At 38.6% G+C, this 19,097-nt stretch overlaps 1 protein-coding gene across 3 annotated transcripts in view; it reads left to right on the top strand.

The window, feature by feature from the left end:
* The window catches only part of LOC138185517 (uncharacterized), a 41,618-nt gene extending 22,618 nt beyond the window's left edge, over positions 1–19,000 (top strand). For all 3 annotated transcript variants that reach the window (XM_069124520.1, XM_069124521.1, XM_069124519.1), the window contains exons 7-14: positions 7,938–8,260; positions 9,896–10,244; positions 10,554–10,885; positions 10,990–11,365; positions 11,913–12,165; positions 12,234–12,419; positions 12,763–12,900; positions 15,838–19,000. In XM_069124520.1, coding sequence (XP_068980621.1) covers positions 7,938–8,260; positions 9,896–10,244; positions 10,554–10,885; positions 10,990–11,365; positions 11,913–12,165; positions 12,234–12,419; positions 12,763–12,900; positions 15,838–16,071 — 2,191 coding nt within the window. In that variant the 3' untranslated portion in view covers positions 16,072–19,000. The remainder of the gene's footprint in view (positions 1–7,937; positions 8,261–9,895; positions 10,245–10,553; positions 10,886–10,989; positions 11,366–11,912; positions 12,166–12,233; positions 12,420–12,762; positions 12,901–15,837) is intronic.
* The last annotated feature ends 97 nt before the right edge of the window (positions 19,001–19,097 follow it).

Raw genomic sequence — 19,097 nt, forward strand, 5'->3', positions numbered from 1 at the left:
TTGCAAAATCTTGGGTAGCCGCTCAACTTACCGTTCACTCAGCAAACAGAAACGATAGGAAGAATTCCTGAGTCGGATCATTCAAACTGTGCAAAAAGTTCCCGAAAGAATCTGAAGTTAATTGAATTTTCGAACCATCGATGCTGTCTACGTCCCAAAGGAAATTTTACCAATATTCGCTCGATTTTTCCAATTAAAGAAAGTCAAAAAATCCACTGATAAATACGAATGATTAAAAAGAAAAAGAAACGTAATTGCTCGGTGCGTAATAGCAAGTAATCGATTCCCTTTTTCTCGTGAAACATTTTATTGCGCTTTTCTTCGAAGAGATTTCCTGATAGAAAGTGATTTCCCGAAGAGAATGGACGAGCGATAGACTAAAGAGAAAACGATATATGTGTTGAAGAGCAAGGAACTCTGGAGGACACGACTTGGCATACGTGATAAGTTGTTGCTATCTTCTTCGTTGTACACGCGATCTGCACGGTAATATACTCATACAGGTTGTTTCACGTGCAGCAAGACGCGAATAAAATGAATCGTTAACACGAATGTTGTTATTTTTAGCATAATCTTGTTATTTCAACATCGACAGAGTTGCAGCTGTACGTCGAGCTAGCATAATATTTCACCTATTGTTTGCCTACATAGTCGTCGTTGTTTGGTTTCAATAGTGACACAAGTTACCAAGCGCCCAGTTACTGATACCTTATCACGTTCGCGACTTGAATCATTACTTAACCGCAACAAGATAAGGCCGAGTGTTTTTATTCCTCGCGTATGCTGCTTTCGACGTTTTCTCGAGAAGAATAGCTATTCGAAGGCAACGTGCGGTATATTTACTCGCTCGTACCACTTGGTCATTCACTCGATATTCATGAATGGAACCGATAACGATCCTTTCCAACATTCGTTTACTCCAATCAATCGATACTTGAACACTTACATAATGGAATTCTTTTCTGAATGTATTATGTATCTTTTACAAAGCAGTTTGACATTTCATTGGTACTGTAACGAGACACAACTGTCGTGATTCTGTTCGTGAAATTTGGAACTAATCCAATAGGAATGTACATATAGAAAGATATATGAGTCATTTGTTGCAGACGTATATTTAGTAAAAATTGATACAATGACTCATAAAATATTTGAATATTTCGGAGATTTTTGCGAAGCGTATGCTTGTAATAAATGTCTTGCAAGTTCTATGATATATACATTTTCAGATTAACTTGAAATTTTAACAATATAATCATGATAATCGTGTCTCGTTACAGTGTTAATTAAATATATAAGATAGATCTGATTTGCGGCTTACATAATGTGGTAAAAAAAAAATTTAATAAACTGTATTAGTATCTGCAATAAAATAGGGAGTCTACTTCACTCGTAAATGGACAATCGACTCGTGAAAACGATCGTACTTCGATTCAACGTGCTCTACGATTCAGTTCAAGGGCTCCACTTGGTCGATTGATCGAACAACGCGTAGAACCATTGACAATATGCAGGCTTTACGCGCACCGTGCTTTACTTCGAGTATTGTCCCGTGTAATTTTCTATTCGTTCAGCCCTACCCTTCGAATGGAACTTCACCATAAGCGCACCATATTGCATTTGAATTCATAGCTGCGCTTTCTGCATTCTCAGACGGCAGCTCTTGTTTCACGCTAGTCATACGTGCCTGCCGTTCGTATTTATGTCGTTCAGCAACTTTTTCGGTGACCAGGATACATTCGTTTCGGATCAAACGCACGTAGACTCGTTTAGATGCGCGAGAAACATGTAGAAACGCGAGGAATTTTTATGAACCCGTTCCAGACACGTCTGGGAAGTGTCTAATCGTTTCGTTGAAAATGTTACGCCATTCGAAATCGATCGGCCATTGAAAGGTATGCTGCAACGAGGAAGCAGCTCTAATATTTAAATTGTATTTATTGGAAGAGAGAGAACATGTTTCGTTGAAAAATGCAGAAGCTTACTATTATTAGATCGCTCTTGAAGAGAAATTAGAAAGTGGCGTGTTTTTATAATATTAGTATCTTATTGAATATTGAATTTATGCAATCTATCAATTTCTATTAATGAATTTCGACTTCTGATCCGGTTAGGATGATGGAAAATCCTATGATGGATGGTTTTCCGATTGTCATAGATCCGGTCTATCGTTCGTCTATTTTCGGATCCGAGGAAACAGATCCGCGTGATTTATGGATTCGGTAAGTGAAACCGACAAGGTCTAGTATGTCACTGCAAGGGAAAAGTGAAGGGTTTCATGCTCACACTAGCCGATTGGAGAATGTCAAGTCTGTGTTTAACGATCCCTGCATCAACACGATACCCTGGAAACTCGAGTAATCGTATAAATATTTGAATTTCGATTAAGAATACAATTTGGACTGTTTTAACCTTCGTGATTATGGAAATAGAAAAGTCTGGCAGAGATATCCGGGATTGGTTTCAAAGATAGAATATTCAGTAATTCAGTATCGAGCAATAGACTGGAATAACTTCTATAAAAAGCTTCTGTGAACTTCAGAGGACTTCTTTGTGCTACCAACTTCTTGCCCGAACATTATCCATTTTGTATGAGCGAAGAAAGATAATATGTCAGGCGACGAGTTTCCTTTGGACGATAAATATTTTCGAATACGATATACCACAAAAAAATTGGAACCTAAAAATATGTTCCTATCGGGAGAAGTAATTCTGTCACGGAAAGGATTCATTCGTATAAAGAACTTCAACGATAAGAATCCAGCTAAGTTCTTCAAAGATGGAATTGTAACAGTAAAAAGAAAGTAGTCAAGATATAAGGGAAAGAAATGCCAGAAAAAGAATTGCAGCAATAAAAACGGAAAAAGATGCCAAAGAAGGAATTGCAACAATGAAAACGGAAAAAGATACCAAAGAAGGAATTGCAGCAATTAAAAAAGGACGGGCCAAATCGAATGGGAATTCCAATTTCCAAAATTCCAGAATTTTGGGAAAAGGCAAGGGGGGTGCAGCAATTAGAAAAAGACAGAAGAAGACAAGGGGGTTCCAATAATAAAAAGAACACAAGATAAAGAAGAAGAATGAAAAAGTGAACGATAACGATTCAGCGATGTAAACAGCAAAGAGAGATTTCCAACGATAGAAAAAGCAGTTCTAGAAAATTCCAACTGCTGACAAACTGTGGACACGTTAAAGAGTAAGTCGTAGGAAAACCCTCTGAAAAGAGAGGGTTATTAACCCTAGGGACTCCTTCGTCTGATATTTTGCCGCTCTTACGAACATGAAATTGAACGTACGAGTCTCTCTTCCGACGCGTGAACTTCTGTGGAAACGGTACGCGTGCCAGACACGTGTTCAAGCCACTAACCCTGTATTTTTCTACCCTGCTTCCGTCACTAATAACACCTATTCGTCACACGCGTGTTCTTCACAAAGTTTCCAATATTGCATATCTCGTTATATTGTATATGCGTTTCATTTGTATCTTAATGTTCGGCAATAATAATCTATGCTCCAGTACACTTTCCATCACTTCGTTTGCTTCTCTAATTTACTATGTGGAAACGTAGAAAAATTGAGATGCAAGTATCGATATACGCAATATTTGAAGTACATTGAGAATGAATATTATATTGGAATTCTTATAAATATTTGAATATCGATGCGACGTGTGCGTGACTAGCACTAAATGTTAAATTATAGGCACGAGAGGGATGGGAAAGCGTGCGAAGAATTCGAAAATCTGTGTACTGGGAGGAATGGTGGGTGCTTATTCCGGAGGACCGAGAAAAAGGGGAGAGCAAGGGGTGCGGAGGAAGCAACTCGTGTGCTTTCGTGGTTTTTTGAGTGTTCCCGAAATATCCTCGTGCCGAGGGCACAGCGAAAGATAAAGAGGGAGGAAAGAGAGGGAGAGAGTGCGTTATAGTCTTAGAAGAGAGAGATGAGATGGGAATGCCAGTCTTCGGTAACTAGTCATCCTAGCAACGTGCCTTCGCGAGTTCTTGTCGGTGACAAAGGTCGTCAAAGAAGAAGATCTCGAGTTAGCTGATCTGAAGTTCCTCTGACCCGTGATTCATCGAAAACGTGTTGTTTCGACAGCGCTTTAGTCTTCTAGTGGTGTCACCTTATCCAATTAGTGTGAACTTGTTCCTGCAAATATTATCGTACAAAGCTCAATACGATGGTTCTAAGAACACTTTAATTAATACGTCCTTCGCTTCAGTAATATTGGTGCTATTTTATAACCAAGTTAAGAACAGACTGATAAATGGATGATTTCACGAGGTTCAGGGTTTAAGAGAAGTTCGAATCGATAGAAACGCGAGTAATCCGGCTCCAATATCAATCTCGGCGTAATATTCGAGAGTCGAAGACGTAGAAACGTAGTCGATGAACGTCGAGCACGATTGAAAGTGTATCGAAGATGCCTCTGAAAATCGAAAGTGGCACCTACACGGTGAACCCTGTGGCCAAAAAGAACGTTTCCAAGTTCCTCCTTTGGAAGCACTGGCGTAGGAGGTATGACAATTTCTATTGCAACCGGCGTTTTGATTTCCAAGCGTGTACTCGTCCTACTCTCCATTTCGCGCCACTAGTTTCACCGATCTTATCTGACAGATCCTTTTCACTAGTTGATCACGTGTATGAATCTCTCATTTGTTGTATTATTGGCGGTAATACACACGATAAACTATTGAATCTTTCAGCGTAGTATTTACATTTCACGTAATTTACGGTGAAACTTTTTCTATTAGTTGTTTTAGCGAACGAGTTCTCGCGAATGTAACGAACCGTTTTATTCATCCAACAACAACAGTTTCACTGTTTCCACTGACAGCTCTGTTAAACTCGGCTCGCGATATCTTCTATTTTCCGAGCCAGTTTCCAGTGTTTCTTCTGAACTCGTGCTCGTTAACGTTGTGGCTAACGAGCTGTAATTTAATTACTTGATTAAGAGATGAATCTTGATAGAATTCGGCTAACTAGCAACGACACGCGATTTCTTCGATCGGCGAACGCACGAGGATTCTCGTGACGCTTTGACATTTTCTATGGTTCCCCACCACGTTCATTCCCACGCGTGTACGTCTACATTCATCATCAATACGTTCACGATCAAGCATGATCCGATCACCTTGCACTATCTTGGCATACCTTTGCTTCGCTGCACGTCTCATGCAATGCTCTTTTAATCCGTAACACCATTTGCATACAGACGAACTAGCGCTCGATCAACCGCACTTATGCAACTCGTGAAAGAAAAACATAAAGAAACAATAGCAACTGGAATCTTCTAAAATTGTCCTATAGAAATGTTTGAAATTAGATACACTGATGGCCAGAAGTGTCAGGACACTTATTAATTTATTGTATATCGATGAATTTCCTATATGATTTATTACAAACCTGTTATTTTATTGCTATTATATGTGAAGCAAGATTTAGAATTTTCCAACGAATGTAACACGAGTTAGGTGTCCTAATACTGTACAGTGTATGTAACCTGTCGTTTGAAAAATGTGATTATACGAAACCGCGTATATAACTAACAGTCTTAGTTTTTAACAAAATTGAAGGTTTTTTCACTGTGAATGTGTACGTCCTTTACACGAAGAATGTAAAATATGCAAACTAATTGGCGTGACGTTACAACTGTCCGATTAATACGATTTAAAATAGATCGAACGTATCACTCGCTCGACAATATCGATTGCTCGTTGCACACAGACCACCTTACGTTCCTTTTATATAATGCATGCGATTCTCAAAAGCGAATCGTACTCGATCGATGCACCAGCTTGCACTGCCTTCTGATTCTGCACAACCACATGCGATTCGTGCAAAATCGGTATAAGCCTCGGCAACGATTAGCGTGCAATTAGTGCCGCGTTAATTCAACCGAAACAACCCAGCAGACAGTTAGAAAACAATCGCAAATAGCGATGCAACGTTTCATCTATTTCAGCAGCTCATCTTTCACTATTCTCTACTTCTAGTTTTACTAGTTTTTTCTTTTTTTTAGACTCCTTCTAGCTACGCTTTCAATCCTAAATTCGAAGCTATGCAGGGTATTCCACGAATCGGTCGCCACGATATTTGATCTGGGTTTCTTTTTCTTTTCTCTTTTTTCTTCTTTTTTTTTTTTTTTTTTTTTTTTTGTTAAACTGTCAGAACCAGTTCAGATATCGTGTTGACCGATTTATGGATCGCTCCGTATACTTTTGTCTTCATCGCTATTTGCACGTCTAAACGCGTTATAAAACATACGGTAGAACCTCGATCGCCTGAACATCATTCAATGTAAAATTTCACAATGGCCCCTTGTAAGAGAAATTGAGACACCAGAACAGAAACAATTTTTATTCAGAAGTTGTCTTTCCTATTTAGAACAATTCAAAATAAGTGATCTCCGAAAACTAAAAAAGCTAGTTCGGATAATCGGGGTTCTATAGGTAGTAGATTTTACGTTAAGAGAAAAGAACGTGAAAGCTGGTGCTATATATCGACAGATACGTGGATTTATTACGACAGACTCGTCTGTATTCTGCCACCGGTCGATTCATAAAATTAGATCCACGCGAATAAAGTTTACACACGCGTTATTTGCTTTTTAAAGTCACGGGGCCACGCGGCACCTCTCTATCTTTCTCTTTTCGTGATTCACGATGATAAAATTGTTTGCTCAACCAGTGGCACGATTATGCGCGAAATTACCGAGGTTCACGGAGCATGCAGTTTCGTTAAGCAATCTTGTAATTGTTTTGTAGGATTTTCCGCCTTGCTTTCAACCGTGAACACACCGCAGTGAAACGAATTACGCTATTTTCCGCGAAACAATCGGGCATTTTAAAACGTTTATCTTGAACCGTTTCTCGGTGAATCTAATTCGATTTAAGCTCGATCCCACGATAACGCAATTTCTATTTAAATGCACTACGTGACTAAACGATCGTTCTAACGTTGATTAAAAAGGTCTAGTGAAAGTCAACGTCGGGATTAGCCGGTTTGCTGCAAGATAGCACCAGCTTTCAATTAATATCCACGATGCCCTCGAGCTTCGTTCCATCGTGGAAAAAACAGTCGATTCACCTACTGGTGCGGTTTCTGTCGTTAAAAAGGGAACGAAACAAGCGGAACGACTCGAGCTTGATGCTAACTCGTTCCGCTTTCTCGTGATCCTTGCCGTTTACATACGGTCGATAATTTTCCTGCTCGAAGATACAGAAAATTGAGCGTTCCGTGATAGGTCGTGATGTCTCATTTAGTTCGTGAAATCGACGCGTTTTTCGCGTTTGATACTTTTCCACGTGAATTGAGAGGAACGACTCGAGAGCATCGGATCATTACCAACGAAATTCCATGGATTAATCGCGTCGAAGATGATGGATTTTATTCGCGATGATTGGACTTTTATTGTTGCTCTATTTTAGATTTTTACTTAACAAATTAGGATATTTGCATGTTTATAGGAAATTTGAAAGTATAGAAATGCACACGCTGCACTTGATATGCAAAAACGTACATTGCGTCTCGTAATTACAAAACCACTTAAAAATTTCTAACTCTCATATTTTATATTCTGCGAAGTTTCTAATTCTTGTAACAAATATGGCAAGGAACGAGATATACCATGCTAGAAATTATATTCAGAAACAATATTTCCCCAAGAAGGGGTAAGCTATATTCTCTTTAACAAATAAGTGAAAAAATATATGATGAATGAAAGAAATAAAAATTCGTAAATAAATAAATCTATCCTGCATCCATCATCTTCGTACGAGCAAGGAAACATCTTGAGAAAAAACAAGCAAATCCTCGATATGTTTTCTCGTAAAGAATCTTAGAGACTCGTGATTGAGGTTCACGGGAGAAAAAAAAAATAGAAAAAATAGAGATGGGAAAGATCGGCGAACAAAAAGGAAACAAAAACTCAACAGTGTGCACGAGGACCGCGGAGACGAGGATCGTCGACGAGCTTGCGGGCAAACACGTGGTGGCAGCGAGGTAGCGGGCCTGGAGGACGTCGGCGATTGCTGCGCCGCGACGCTGACGCCGTCGGTCCCAGGCGCCGCCGGCATCAAATCCAATCGCCGTACAAGGCCGCTCTCTCTTGCAGTACAACCTCTTAATTATCGACGCTTCGATCCGGACCCGAAAATCGCCATCGACATCGTCACCGGCCATCATCCTAACATGACTAGCCAGGAGAGCATCGGCAGCTGCAGTCTGGACGTCGATCAGTCCGCGTCCGACCGATCAGGTTGGCTATCTTCGATGTCTAGCGTTTTCCAATAGGGGCAGAGTTCACAACATTTACAAAAATTTTGGTCTGTGTAATTTTTGTCACGCGAATACGTCCTTCCTGTTACAGAAGATCAACAAGTTAATGAGAAATTAGGCGTAAGGTTTCATTGAAAATAGCGTGTGGACATTTTGTCTTCAGTAGCAGAAATTCTGTCATAAGACAGTAATTGAGAACGATAACAATTGAAGGATTTGCGGCAATAAGGAGACAGTATTTATAGTATTTATTGAAAAAGGAAAGACAATAACGGTTTTCATAGCGATAAATGCAAAATTTAGTTGTACGAATATCAGCTGACTATGAATTTATAGCATTTGAAAAAGTGATTCGACTTTGAGCTGGTGTTTGCTGAATTATTCAAACTACTGAAAAGTAGAACTGCCTTCTTATTGAAGTTTCTTTAATCGATGATACTGTACCTCGTTTTAGAAGTCCTTTGTCACATTCACGGCCAAAAAAATCTCACGCTAGTTCTACAGGGATACGTGTATCACGATATACATACATATGATAGATACTAATAAATAAGATATATGATAAGTACATACGATGTAAACCAGAAGCCATGCGAAACTGAAAGGATTACAATAAATAATAAAAATACGATAGACATTGATGATGATAACATTCATATATTTGTTCTATCGCATTGGCCAAAACGATCGTTCATCGGAACACGCATCCATCATAACCACAGCCTTAAGTGGCGATTATTTAGTGAATTCTTACATTTTACTCGAGAACACGTATGTCGTACATATATCGTGATACACGTATCTCTACTGCGTGAAAGTATTCGTAAACGAACTAAGAATGAGTAACTTTAAAGTCAAGTTCACGGAATGTCTACAAATCTGTGGAATTCAAGGGTCATCATGCAATGACCTTGCACTTGACGCATCGAAGGCCATGCAGAACGATCACACGTTGATCAACTCTCGCGCAACGAATTTTAGGCGAGACGATCTTGGTACGTTCAAGGTTACCGGTTCCCTCCACCTTCCTGTGGATCGTTCCTTTTTGCTCGGCCCCGCGGTGTCGATCGAATTTAGATCGTAGGCGAGTGCAGCAAGTGCAGGGCACAGCTTCTTTCTATCGTCAGTGCCAAGAGGAGCAGACGAGCAGAGAAGAGATGCAGAGAGGCGGTCTTGTCTCTTTTGCATCGTGACTCGGCCAGCCTCTTGCCATTCCAGGGTTATTCCTGTGTCGCGTTTCGAACGGGCACGTTTCAACCATCCCGTGGTCTCTCCTCGTATCTGCTTCTATTTTCCGCTGGGAAAACGCTTTTCCATTTTTTCGATCGTTTCTCTTCATTATTCTTCATGGGATTCGCGTTAAAGTGTATCATTCGGATCGCGCGTTCGACTCGATTTGCGAAAGATTCGCATCGAGCGTGAACCACACGCGACCCCATTGCAGTCAGCATTGCGTGCTCGCGTCTCAAAATTATTATTCTACCGGACGTAATAAACATGGACGACTAGGGTGTGAAAAGCAGGCTGAGAAAGTGTATCAAGGAATTACAAAAGCATAGGCCTGCCTGTAATTAGAGCAAACCTTGCGAAACCAACAGAGGCTTCTGCTTTACAGAGAACACCATAGACACTATATCGAAGAAAACGTTGCACAGTCTGAATTTATCTTGCAACGGTGACTCGGCGTCTCAGGCGGAGAAGTTGGCAAACGGTAGCAGTGAAACGCTGCAAAAGTCCAATTTAACTCCAGATGAGAAATTAAATGTCAGCAATGGTCATCGAAACAGTCCAGAGCCAGAGCAGCTGACAGTGAAGAAACCGAGTTACTTAGGTCTGGCTTGTAGCATCAGTGGCTATTCGGGGATCAACAGATACGACAGCAAGCTCAGGGAAGGATTTCGATCGAGGGACAGCAGCCCTGGGACCAGGTTGATCAATAGAGACACCAGCCCGGCAGGTTTCAGGTAAAATATTTATCAATCAGACTGCAATGTTTTTTAATCTCTTCTTCTTCCTTTAACTGAGTTGCTCCTCGATCAAACGCTTCTACTGTCACAGATTTGGAAGTTAACAAACACAGGTTAATTTCAGTTAACTCTGATAGGAAAAATGAAAAAATATATTTAGCATACTAACATTAGTCATAAGTAATTGTACTTAGCATATGTGTTACTTGTACTGTCACGAGGTGAACAATTTGGAATAAAGATAACAATAAGGAACAAACTTTTGTAAAGTTTTCTGGAAATTCATTGGACGTTAAAATATTTCAGATCAAACGAAAATCTCAACGTGCCAGCGCACCCTTATACACCTAAGAGCCAGTCAATTTCACCCCTAGCGATGGATAGACAAAACGGTTTTTCCAACGGTCTGAAGGAGGAGTGTAAAGTGGAGACTTACAGGGAAGCCAGAAGTTCCATAGGAATCTATCAGGGCTACTCCGAGGTTGACAAAGGCGTGTTGCACACTACGTTCCCTGATATCAGTCCAGTTCAAGCTTCTACACCTACGAAACGCAGCCCTGGAGTATCGCAGATGATGTCTTGTAGTCAACAGAATAAACATTTCTCAGTGTCGTCTCCAAAGCAACCTACTATTAACCGTAAGTGGCTTCATCACAAATATATCTCAGACAAATAAAATTTTTATTCCCTATTTTTACTATTACTATTTTTATTGGAACTTTCATTCATAAATTGTTTGCAGTTTCGAATACTTCGTTTGGCGATACGAGTATAATCAACGGGGCCACAGAGGAAGTGGAAAGTCAGGTGATAAACAACACCACGAGCAGCGAAAAATCTTTCATTCAGCAACGAGTAGAACGGCTCTACGGTCCTGGAGCTCTAGCACAGGGTTTTTTCTTCAAACGTAGCACTAGCAGACTGAACACTAGCGACAGCAGCTTTAATAAGTCTAGTAACAACAACGACGTATCGGCTGACAATGCGAATACCGAGGAGTCTTTGAAAAATTTGCCAGTGTTAAGACACCTGAGACCAGAGTTCCGAGCTCAACTTCCTGTGGTTAGCCCTAGAAGACCTACCGATGGTTCGGAACAAATTCTCAAGCCTTTGCAAAGGTAACTTTTCTTTAAATATTTCATTCATATTTCTGGATCTTTCGACATCGCATTCGCATTAATCAGGAGAAAATCCGGTTCACCTTCACCGGGGAAAATGCATATGTTACCTATTCATTCGATCATTGTCATACAATTTACAGACTTCTTGATTTATGATATTATTGACTAGATTATCATCTATTAGCTACCCAGACAATATTATAAAATTGTATTTCAAAGGTAACTGTGCGGCATATAATCACACAGACAGAGTTCTCTTGCACAATAATGAGAAGTTATAAATTATAGATTTCTCTTGTCCAATTTTACCATTTTACATTGAAGAGGGTAATTAGTAGATGGCTTGCAGATTGTACAATTGACGTGTAGAACTTTACCTGTTTCGTTACTCAACGTATTGCTGTTATGCAAGAAAATTTATTAGCATTGACAACTTGCTACCGATGACAAAATTTCGCTAATAATATCAGTTCACTTGTGCAAGAGGACCCTAGCGGAGTTGAAGTGTCGAGAGAAATACAATTACGCATTTTTTCATCGTTAGGGTAACGCCAGTGTCACGTAAGGTCGAGCAGAAACCAAAAATACCAGCAGCTACGAATTTAGACGTAAATCTAGCGGACAGTGGAGCACAAAAGCTGAATTCTAGCGTGACCAGCATCCCAGATCAGCAGCCAGCTGCTCCAAAAGTAGTTCTACCTGTCTTAGAACCGAGCGCCAGCTCGACAAACGTGGCGAAACAGGTTGAGGAGGCGGAGAAAACGGTCGAAGAGAAAAATGGGCATTACTTCATGAAGGTACGCCTAACTGGAATAGAACATGTCGAAAGAAACGTTTACTCACATTCTTTGCTTCATTGTTGCAGCTGCTGAAACAGGAGACGGACAGGCTGCTCTCGTTAGCCGCGTCAGCAGAAGCGGAATTGGCCAGTGACGATACTGTTGCACTTCCGGAAGAAGCAGCCGGAAAACTGCGGTCAGCTGCAGGCAAAGCTAAATTGCTCACTTCGCAGAAGATGCAACAGTTTGAGGGACTGTGCCAGAAAAATATTGTATGGCTTTCGTATATCGCTTTCCTAATAAGATTGTTAAATTTAGGATAACATTCAGATGATAAACAACACTCGTGTTACCAACCATATACACTCCCGGTCATAAGTATTATGACGCTTTTTGGTTTCATAGAAAACATGATAAAATTATTAAAATTATTGTAAATTATGAAGGAAATGAGTAATCGAGCAAAGTTTAATACTCATGTATAAACGCTTAAGAGTATGTGGACATTTCCTTATCTCTGACAACATTTTAATTGCAAAATTATAGATAAATCGAAACATAAATTAGTATGTATACATTTATATACATATATTGAATATTCCATTTTTATTGTAGAATCAAGTGCCTGGCGAGGAGTTCCCAACAACGAATGAGGATTTGGCGGGCTTCTGGGACATGGTGATGCTGCAGGTGGTTCAAGTAAACGAGCTATTCGATCAGATAGAAAAATTACGCAATTCTCAGTGGCAAGAGGTATGTTCAGTATCTGTTCACCCTCAGACAATCAATTCCTTGAAGCCTCCTGGGAAAAATTTGTATTCTCACAACAATACCGATAACGTAACGCCACTCGAATCGTCTTCCCGTATATCCTACTCGCACTCTGTTTCCAATAAGCGTGTACGATTCGATGATGCAACGTTTACCGACCCGGAAGAATCGAATCAGGTGAAAAAAGATTTCTATATCCCTCAAGTACCTGAATATGTAGCGCTTGAAATGCGTTTATGCGACGATGCGTTTCAATTTCTAACCCTTTCCCAAAATTTAGAGGAACATGAGAACCACTGCGAAGATTATGAAGTAGATTATAATGAAAGTAATACGTTTCTTTTTGAAGATATAACTAAGATACAGACGATAAAAAATGATAGTTCTCCTCTTAAACCATGCACTTCGTACGTCATCAATTATGTGAACAGATTACAGCATGATATAAGTCCATTTTACTTTGAAAATTGTAAACAATCATCTTCTGATTTGTATCTTCGTGATGACTTTATTGAGAAGAATATTTCACCGAAATTTCAAGCGATATTTAGAAAAGACGATGATGAATTGAAACAGCAAAAGCATGATCATTCTTTAAGTAAAGGACAGAATAATTATTCAGAATTGTTCACAAAAGATACCCAAAAGGATATAAAAAAAAATGAAAATAATGTAACCAACTTGAAGACTATTTCTTCATCCAGTAAAAGAATTGTATCTGCGGATAAAAGAATGGGAAAGGTTCGACCGAAAGCTAAATCCTATAGTTCCACAGGGAGAAATCTGAACCAGGAGATGCAGATAAAAAATGGTCGAAGAACAAGATCGCATACTCCAGAAAACAGGCCTCGAAAAAACGATTCAATTAAGTCAGGTATCGGCGACGAGCAAAAGTCTTGTAATTTAAAGCCAGTCATTATCCACAAAAGGGGCGAAGAGAAAGTTCCTACTCCATCAAAAATTGACAAGTTTCCTTATAAATCTTTCCCTGCGCACAAAGGAAGTGTTAAAAAACTTAGGCATAACGTCACATTTTCAAACGACATTAAAGAACTACCGCCAACAAGAAAAGATATTTTATCTGGTGATTGCAACGCTGTGAACATGACAAAATCATCTACAAAAAATTTATTGCATGCTAAACCAAAAAAGGTGTTAAAAATGAAAAATGCGAAAAAATTGAGTCATAATTATTATGAAAGGTGTAATCTCTCTGTCGTAAGCGAGGTCTGGTCGAATCTCGATTTTGTGTATAATAATAAAAAGTCTCAAAGGAAATCCGATGCATATGAAGAAAATTGTACGTTTGCTGGGACGTGGAACGTAAGAAAGCAAGCAAAAGAATTAAAAAAAGAGCAGGTAGAAAAATTAAGAAAGGATCAGATAAAGGAATCTCCCCAAAAAATCGAAAAAGAAGCAGAAATTTCATCTGTAATATCAGATAATATTTTTTGGAGACTAAGCGACTCGAAACCTTTCATTCCATTATCCCCAGAAACGCTACGCCAATTAAGACAAATCTATAATGTGGAAAATTATTTATCTTCAACTGTGAACAAATCTGAGAAACTAGAAAGAATGAAGGTTTACGACAAGAAAAGAAAACAAACTTTCAAAATCGTGGAGGACGAATCTTTGAAAAAAATGGTTTCTCGCGGAATCACGTCTAATCTTTTGGATAGTCGTTCAGAAAATAATTTTTTGAAACGATTGGACACCCAAGATACAAATTCTGTAAGCTTACAAGATAATTTCGAGACTGCAAGCGAAACTCTAAATCCTATACCCGAAAGTCACGATTTTTCCATGCAATGTATAAAGTCTCTCACGAATTTGGTGCCCCGTGTAGCGAACAATAAAAATAAATCGACTCTCGTTATAAATAATATTAGAAATAATATTCCAACATGGCCAGTCAAGGATGGTGAGATACGGAATTTTCTCTCTACTTTAATATCCTCCATAAGTACTGAGATTGTGTCGAAAGTTGCGAAACATAGCAGTTCTAAATTAAAAAATCGAGTAAGCATCAAAAAACTAAGTTATGGTGTAATTACGAAAAACATAAAATCTAAGTCTAATGCCAATGTAAACGTTATCATGGATATTTCACAACATGTTCGTTCAAATTTCGTTTCTAGTCGTTTACCAAATAGAAAGAGTGGAAAAAGTATTATATCTACTGACCTCGACAATTATCTGCCATTGAAAAAAGGCTTTCACGTGAATAGTTATTTACAAGATACGAAATATATGCAATTATTTCCGAATAATATCAAATTTCACACAAATTCGTCAAATACTAAGAGTTTCCCTATTAAAGTAAAACACGTGTGTACGTTTCTTAAATCAAATCGAACCCTTTGTCGATTATCGTTGTATTTGTACATGTACGGTATTCTGAGTCTTGTTTTTATATTTCTAAAAATCACCGCATATGACGAATCTTCGTACTCATGTATTCTGAATCCCAGGATTTTGTATAATTTGTACTAAATGAATCATTATTAGCAGCGGTCAACTATACCCTCTTGCATTTGTAGAATAAAAGTCCTCTTCTTCCTTCTTCGGTATTTTTCCTAGATTTTTGTCAAAATACCCAAGTAACGAAGATTAAGAAAACAGTGCTAGAAAAGCTGGGAGAAGAAATCCGAGAAGGATCCTTTTTCTCTAAGTATGTTTTACTTATTTCTATGTATCTATAGGAAATGTAAAAGTGCAAAAATGTATGTGATGCATGTAACATGTACAGATATTCGCAATTTCCACTTTCTCCTTTTTTTTTTACCTTTCACCTGTACTTCTTTCACCTCTACAATTTAATTCCAGACATTTCTTAACTTCTATCAGTCCTTAACATAGACGGTACCATTATTTTCTATTGCTAGTGCTTCATTACATTTGTAATATCTTTTGCAGACTGTACCAGAGGAAAAGACAGTTGCTTCAGCTCCGCAGAATGGCACCACTGCCAAACGTCGCGTCACGCCAATTCACAAACCAAAATCCACAGCTAACAGCGAAGCAAACAAGAAGGCAAGAGAAGCAAGAGAACAAGCTCGAAGGCAACTGATCGAAGAGAGAAGACGAGCGATGCGCTCGAAAGCGCAAAATTCCGAGAATACCGTGAAGATCTTCGCCCCCGATACGTAACGATAAAAAGAGGGGCAATTCAGCAATTCGTAGCAGCGTTTCCGGCGACGCTTAATGCCTCGAGCCCAAATCAAACCGCGGTATTTTGTATGCATTTTCTTAAACAACTCGAACCTCGAGCAGACTGACGATTAATTCTGAAAGCTTCTTAATTGACGATTAATACGACGCTCGTTGTTGCGTCTGGATCCACTTAATAAATAGATTAATGACAATTAAGCATCAGATTGCTCGGTATGGAGTTGATTATAAACAATAATTATCGATATGCTTCGAACTACAATCAAACTCGCTTTATGTCGTTAATAGAGTTGAGCGTTGTGGGACAGCATACGAGCAATAAGAGCGATTCATATAATTGATAAATATTTAGTGCGATCGGTTTTTTTAAGGATTGACTTTTAGTAAATATAAAAAGAGCCGGATCGATCGGGAGATTAAGTTTTTAACGTTTTAAATGTACGATATTTTATTACGATGTTTCCTCGTCTCACGCTCTTAAATGTTTCACTTCGATTTTGTACACGCTGTGATGTTTCGTGCTAATCTTGTTACGTTTTATAACAATTTACGCTGTCGTTCGATTTCTACGATATTTAATGTTCGCTTTACGAACGGAATAGCACAGTAACAGTTGAGCATCTTCGGCTCTTTGTTTCTATTTCATGTTTCTTTTTGTAAGATACTACGTCAAAGAAAATGTTACTCGATGAGAAAAAAGAGCAAATCAGAATAAGTGATTGGGGAGAAGATGAATTGTAAAAAATTATTTCTCAATTTTCATAGTAGAAAGGAAGGGATAGAGACTACTACTCTTTGTCCATTGAATCTTTTTTGCAAGAAAGCTGAAAAGTAGTTACTCGAGTAAAGCGGCCAGATCATATTTCTATATGGTATTTCTAGCGATCATGAGTAACTTATATTTATACGAATAGCATGAACGATCGACGATCGCTGATAAACGTTAATGATCAGCAAGATGAAGGTAGAGAAGTTTATAACTAATCGTGGAAGTTAGTCAAAACTTAGGAACTTAATAAACCTGGTTTAAGGACTGCAAGACAAGAGATATACTCGAGAAATATTGGTTGCCTTGAGCCAGGTATAATTTTTATCTTGTAGTTCATGTATATAATATTAACGATCGTTCGAAAAAAGCGAACAATCAACCGTGCTCGCCTAAGAATTTCTGCTTGCAAAACGATCGGGATCGGGAAAGATCGCGAGTTGCAGGTTAAACCAGAAAAAGATTCCTATTATTTTTACTATCTATACTGTTTCTGTAACTCTCGTAACAATTAATTGATATTATTATTTTAAACTCGATCGTTATTTTGATCGCATTAATACCTCTCACGAGGAAATCGGTTTCGGAACAAATATCGTAGTTGTGAATAGATCTTGCGAATTACCTGACAGACAAAAGGTGAAAGATTCTTCAGAAGAGTCCCTGCGCAAACATCGTGTGGACCCACGTTTGTCTAAACTGACATTCCCGTAGAGACGGTCTCGAAACACCCGATAGTTTAATTCCCATGTTAATTTTAAGGTGTATCTGGTAGATAAACTGACGTTAGCAGATATAATTTAGAGCTGGCCCAACCAAAAAACACGCGCTATCTAATTAAATACTCGATATGATGAATGTGTCGCGATTTTCACGATGGTATTGACTAATATGCTGACAAATTTATAATTCCATGCGCGTTAAAATGCAAAGAAAACAAAATGAAGAATAAAGCGAAAAGATGGAAAGGAAATTTCTCGAAGCGTCGTTCTGCTTACTAATATGCAGTAACGCGTATCAATCTGCGTTATTTATTGACTGTTGATTCCCTTGGTGCCTTGATTATTTATACGTGTGTACATAAAATCGACTGACAACCGACGATTCGACGCGATATCACGTGCGATCGCTTTTGATCGCACGTGCCACAGACCCATCGAAAGACAACAAGCGAGTCGATAAATGAGAATGAAATGAAAACACGTTGGAAGCTTATTTTTTTAATTAGTTGGTGGGTTCATTGATCAGTTTTCTTGCACAATATTCGCGATCATGGATAGAGAGACAAATAAGGAATCAGGATCATATAATTTTGTTCTCATTTATCCGTTCTGCCTAAAGACGAAAACAAATTTTGGTAACGATTTATTTTAGACTTCTAGCGAATCCATCAGAATTTTTTATAAAACGTCATCCTGAGTGAGAAACGATTAATTTTTTTAATGCATCAATCGTGTGCCGCTAGCGACTGTAAATAAGCGTGAGAGAATATTGCGTGGCTGAAACAGCGAGCGATTACAAGCAAATTAATCGTGTAATTTTCAGAAACCGTTATATACCGATATGTACATTGGCCAGCACGACAGAATTCACACGTATTGCAACTCGTTCTTCGTACTCTGTTAGTTCTCTTCGTTCTTAGTTGCATCCTCGATATACTGTGTACAGTCCTTGTTTAGGGGCTCACCTTAATCCACACGTAGTAATTTATATTCAGAACAGTTCCCCGTTGCTTTTATAGGGACCCATATGCCACATAGCTTTTCAAGAGATCGATCCAAAGCGTATATAAGGATAATCGTCGTGACAACCACAATCATCACGTTTCTCAAAATGTATTGTCTCTATTTTTTAATTCGCCGAAAGTTTCACTAGAATTTGGAATTACGTCGCTCTTGAGAGAAAAATGTCCTGTGTTTTTATCTCATGAGAAATCGAAACTGCTTTTCGGAAACGACAGAAAGCGCAAATTTTTTACTTATCGGTGGGAAAAGATTCGATGTCTGTTAAACGCGTCGATCATCGAACGTTCCCTTTCTCTTTTTTACGCGAATAAACAATTACGATTATTTATTTATTAGATACTAGTAAGCTGTCCATACACCTGTTCTCAATGAATTAATAAAAAATGATAGAAAAACATGCAAATTTATTTTAGTAAAAAGAAACACGAATGATAGGGAAGTAGGAAGACACAAGTATTTAACAACATCCTTGATTTATTTCTTCCTTATACAGT

This window comes from Bombus flavifrons, chromosome 12 (assembly GCF_040668555.2).
Source record: "Bombus flavifrons isolate JBK064 chromosome 12, iyBomFlav1_principal, whole genome shotgun sequence".
Lineage (NCBI taxonomy): Eukaryota > Metazoa > Arthropoda > Insecta > Hymenoptera > Apidae > Bombus > Bombus flavifrons.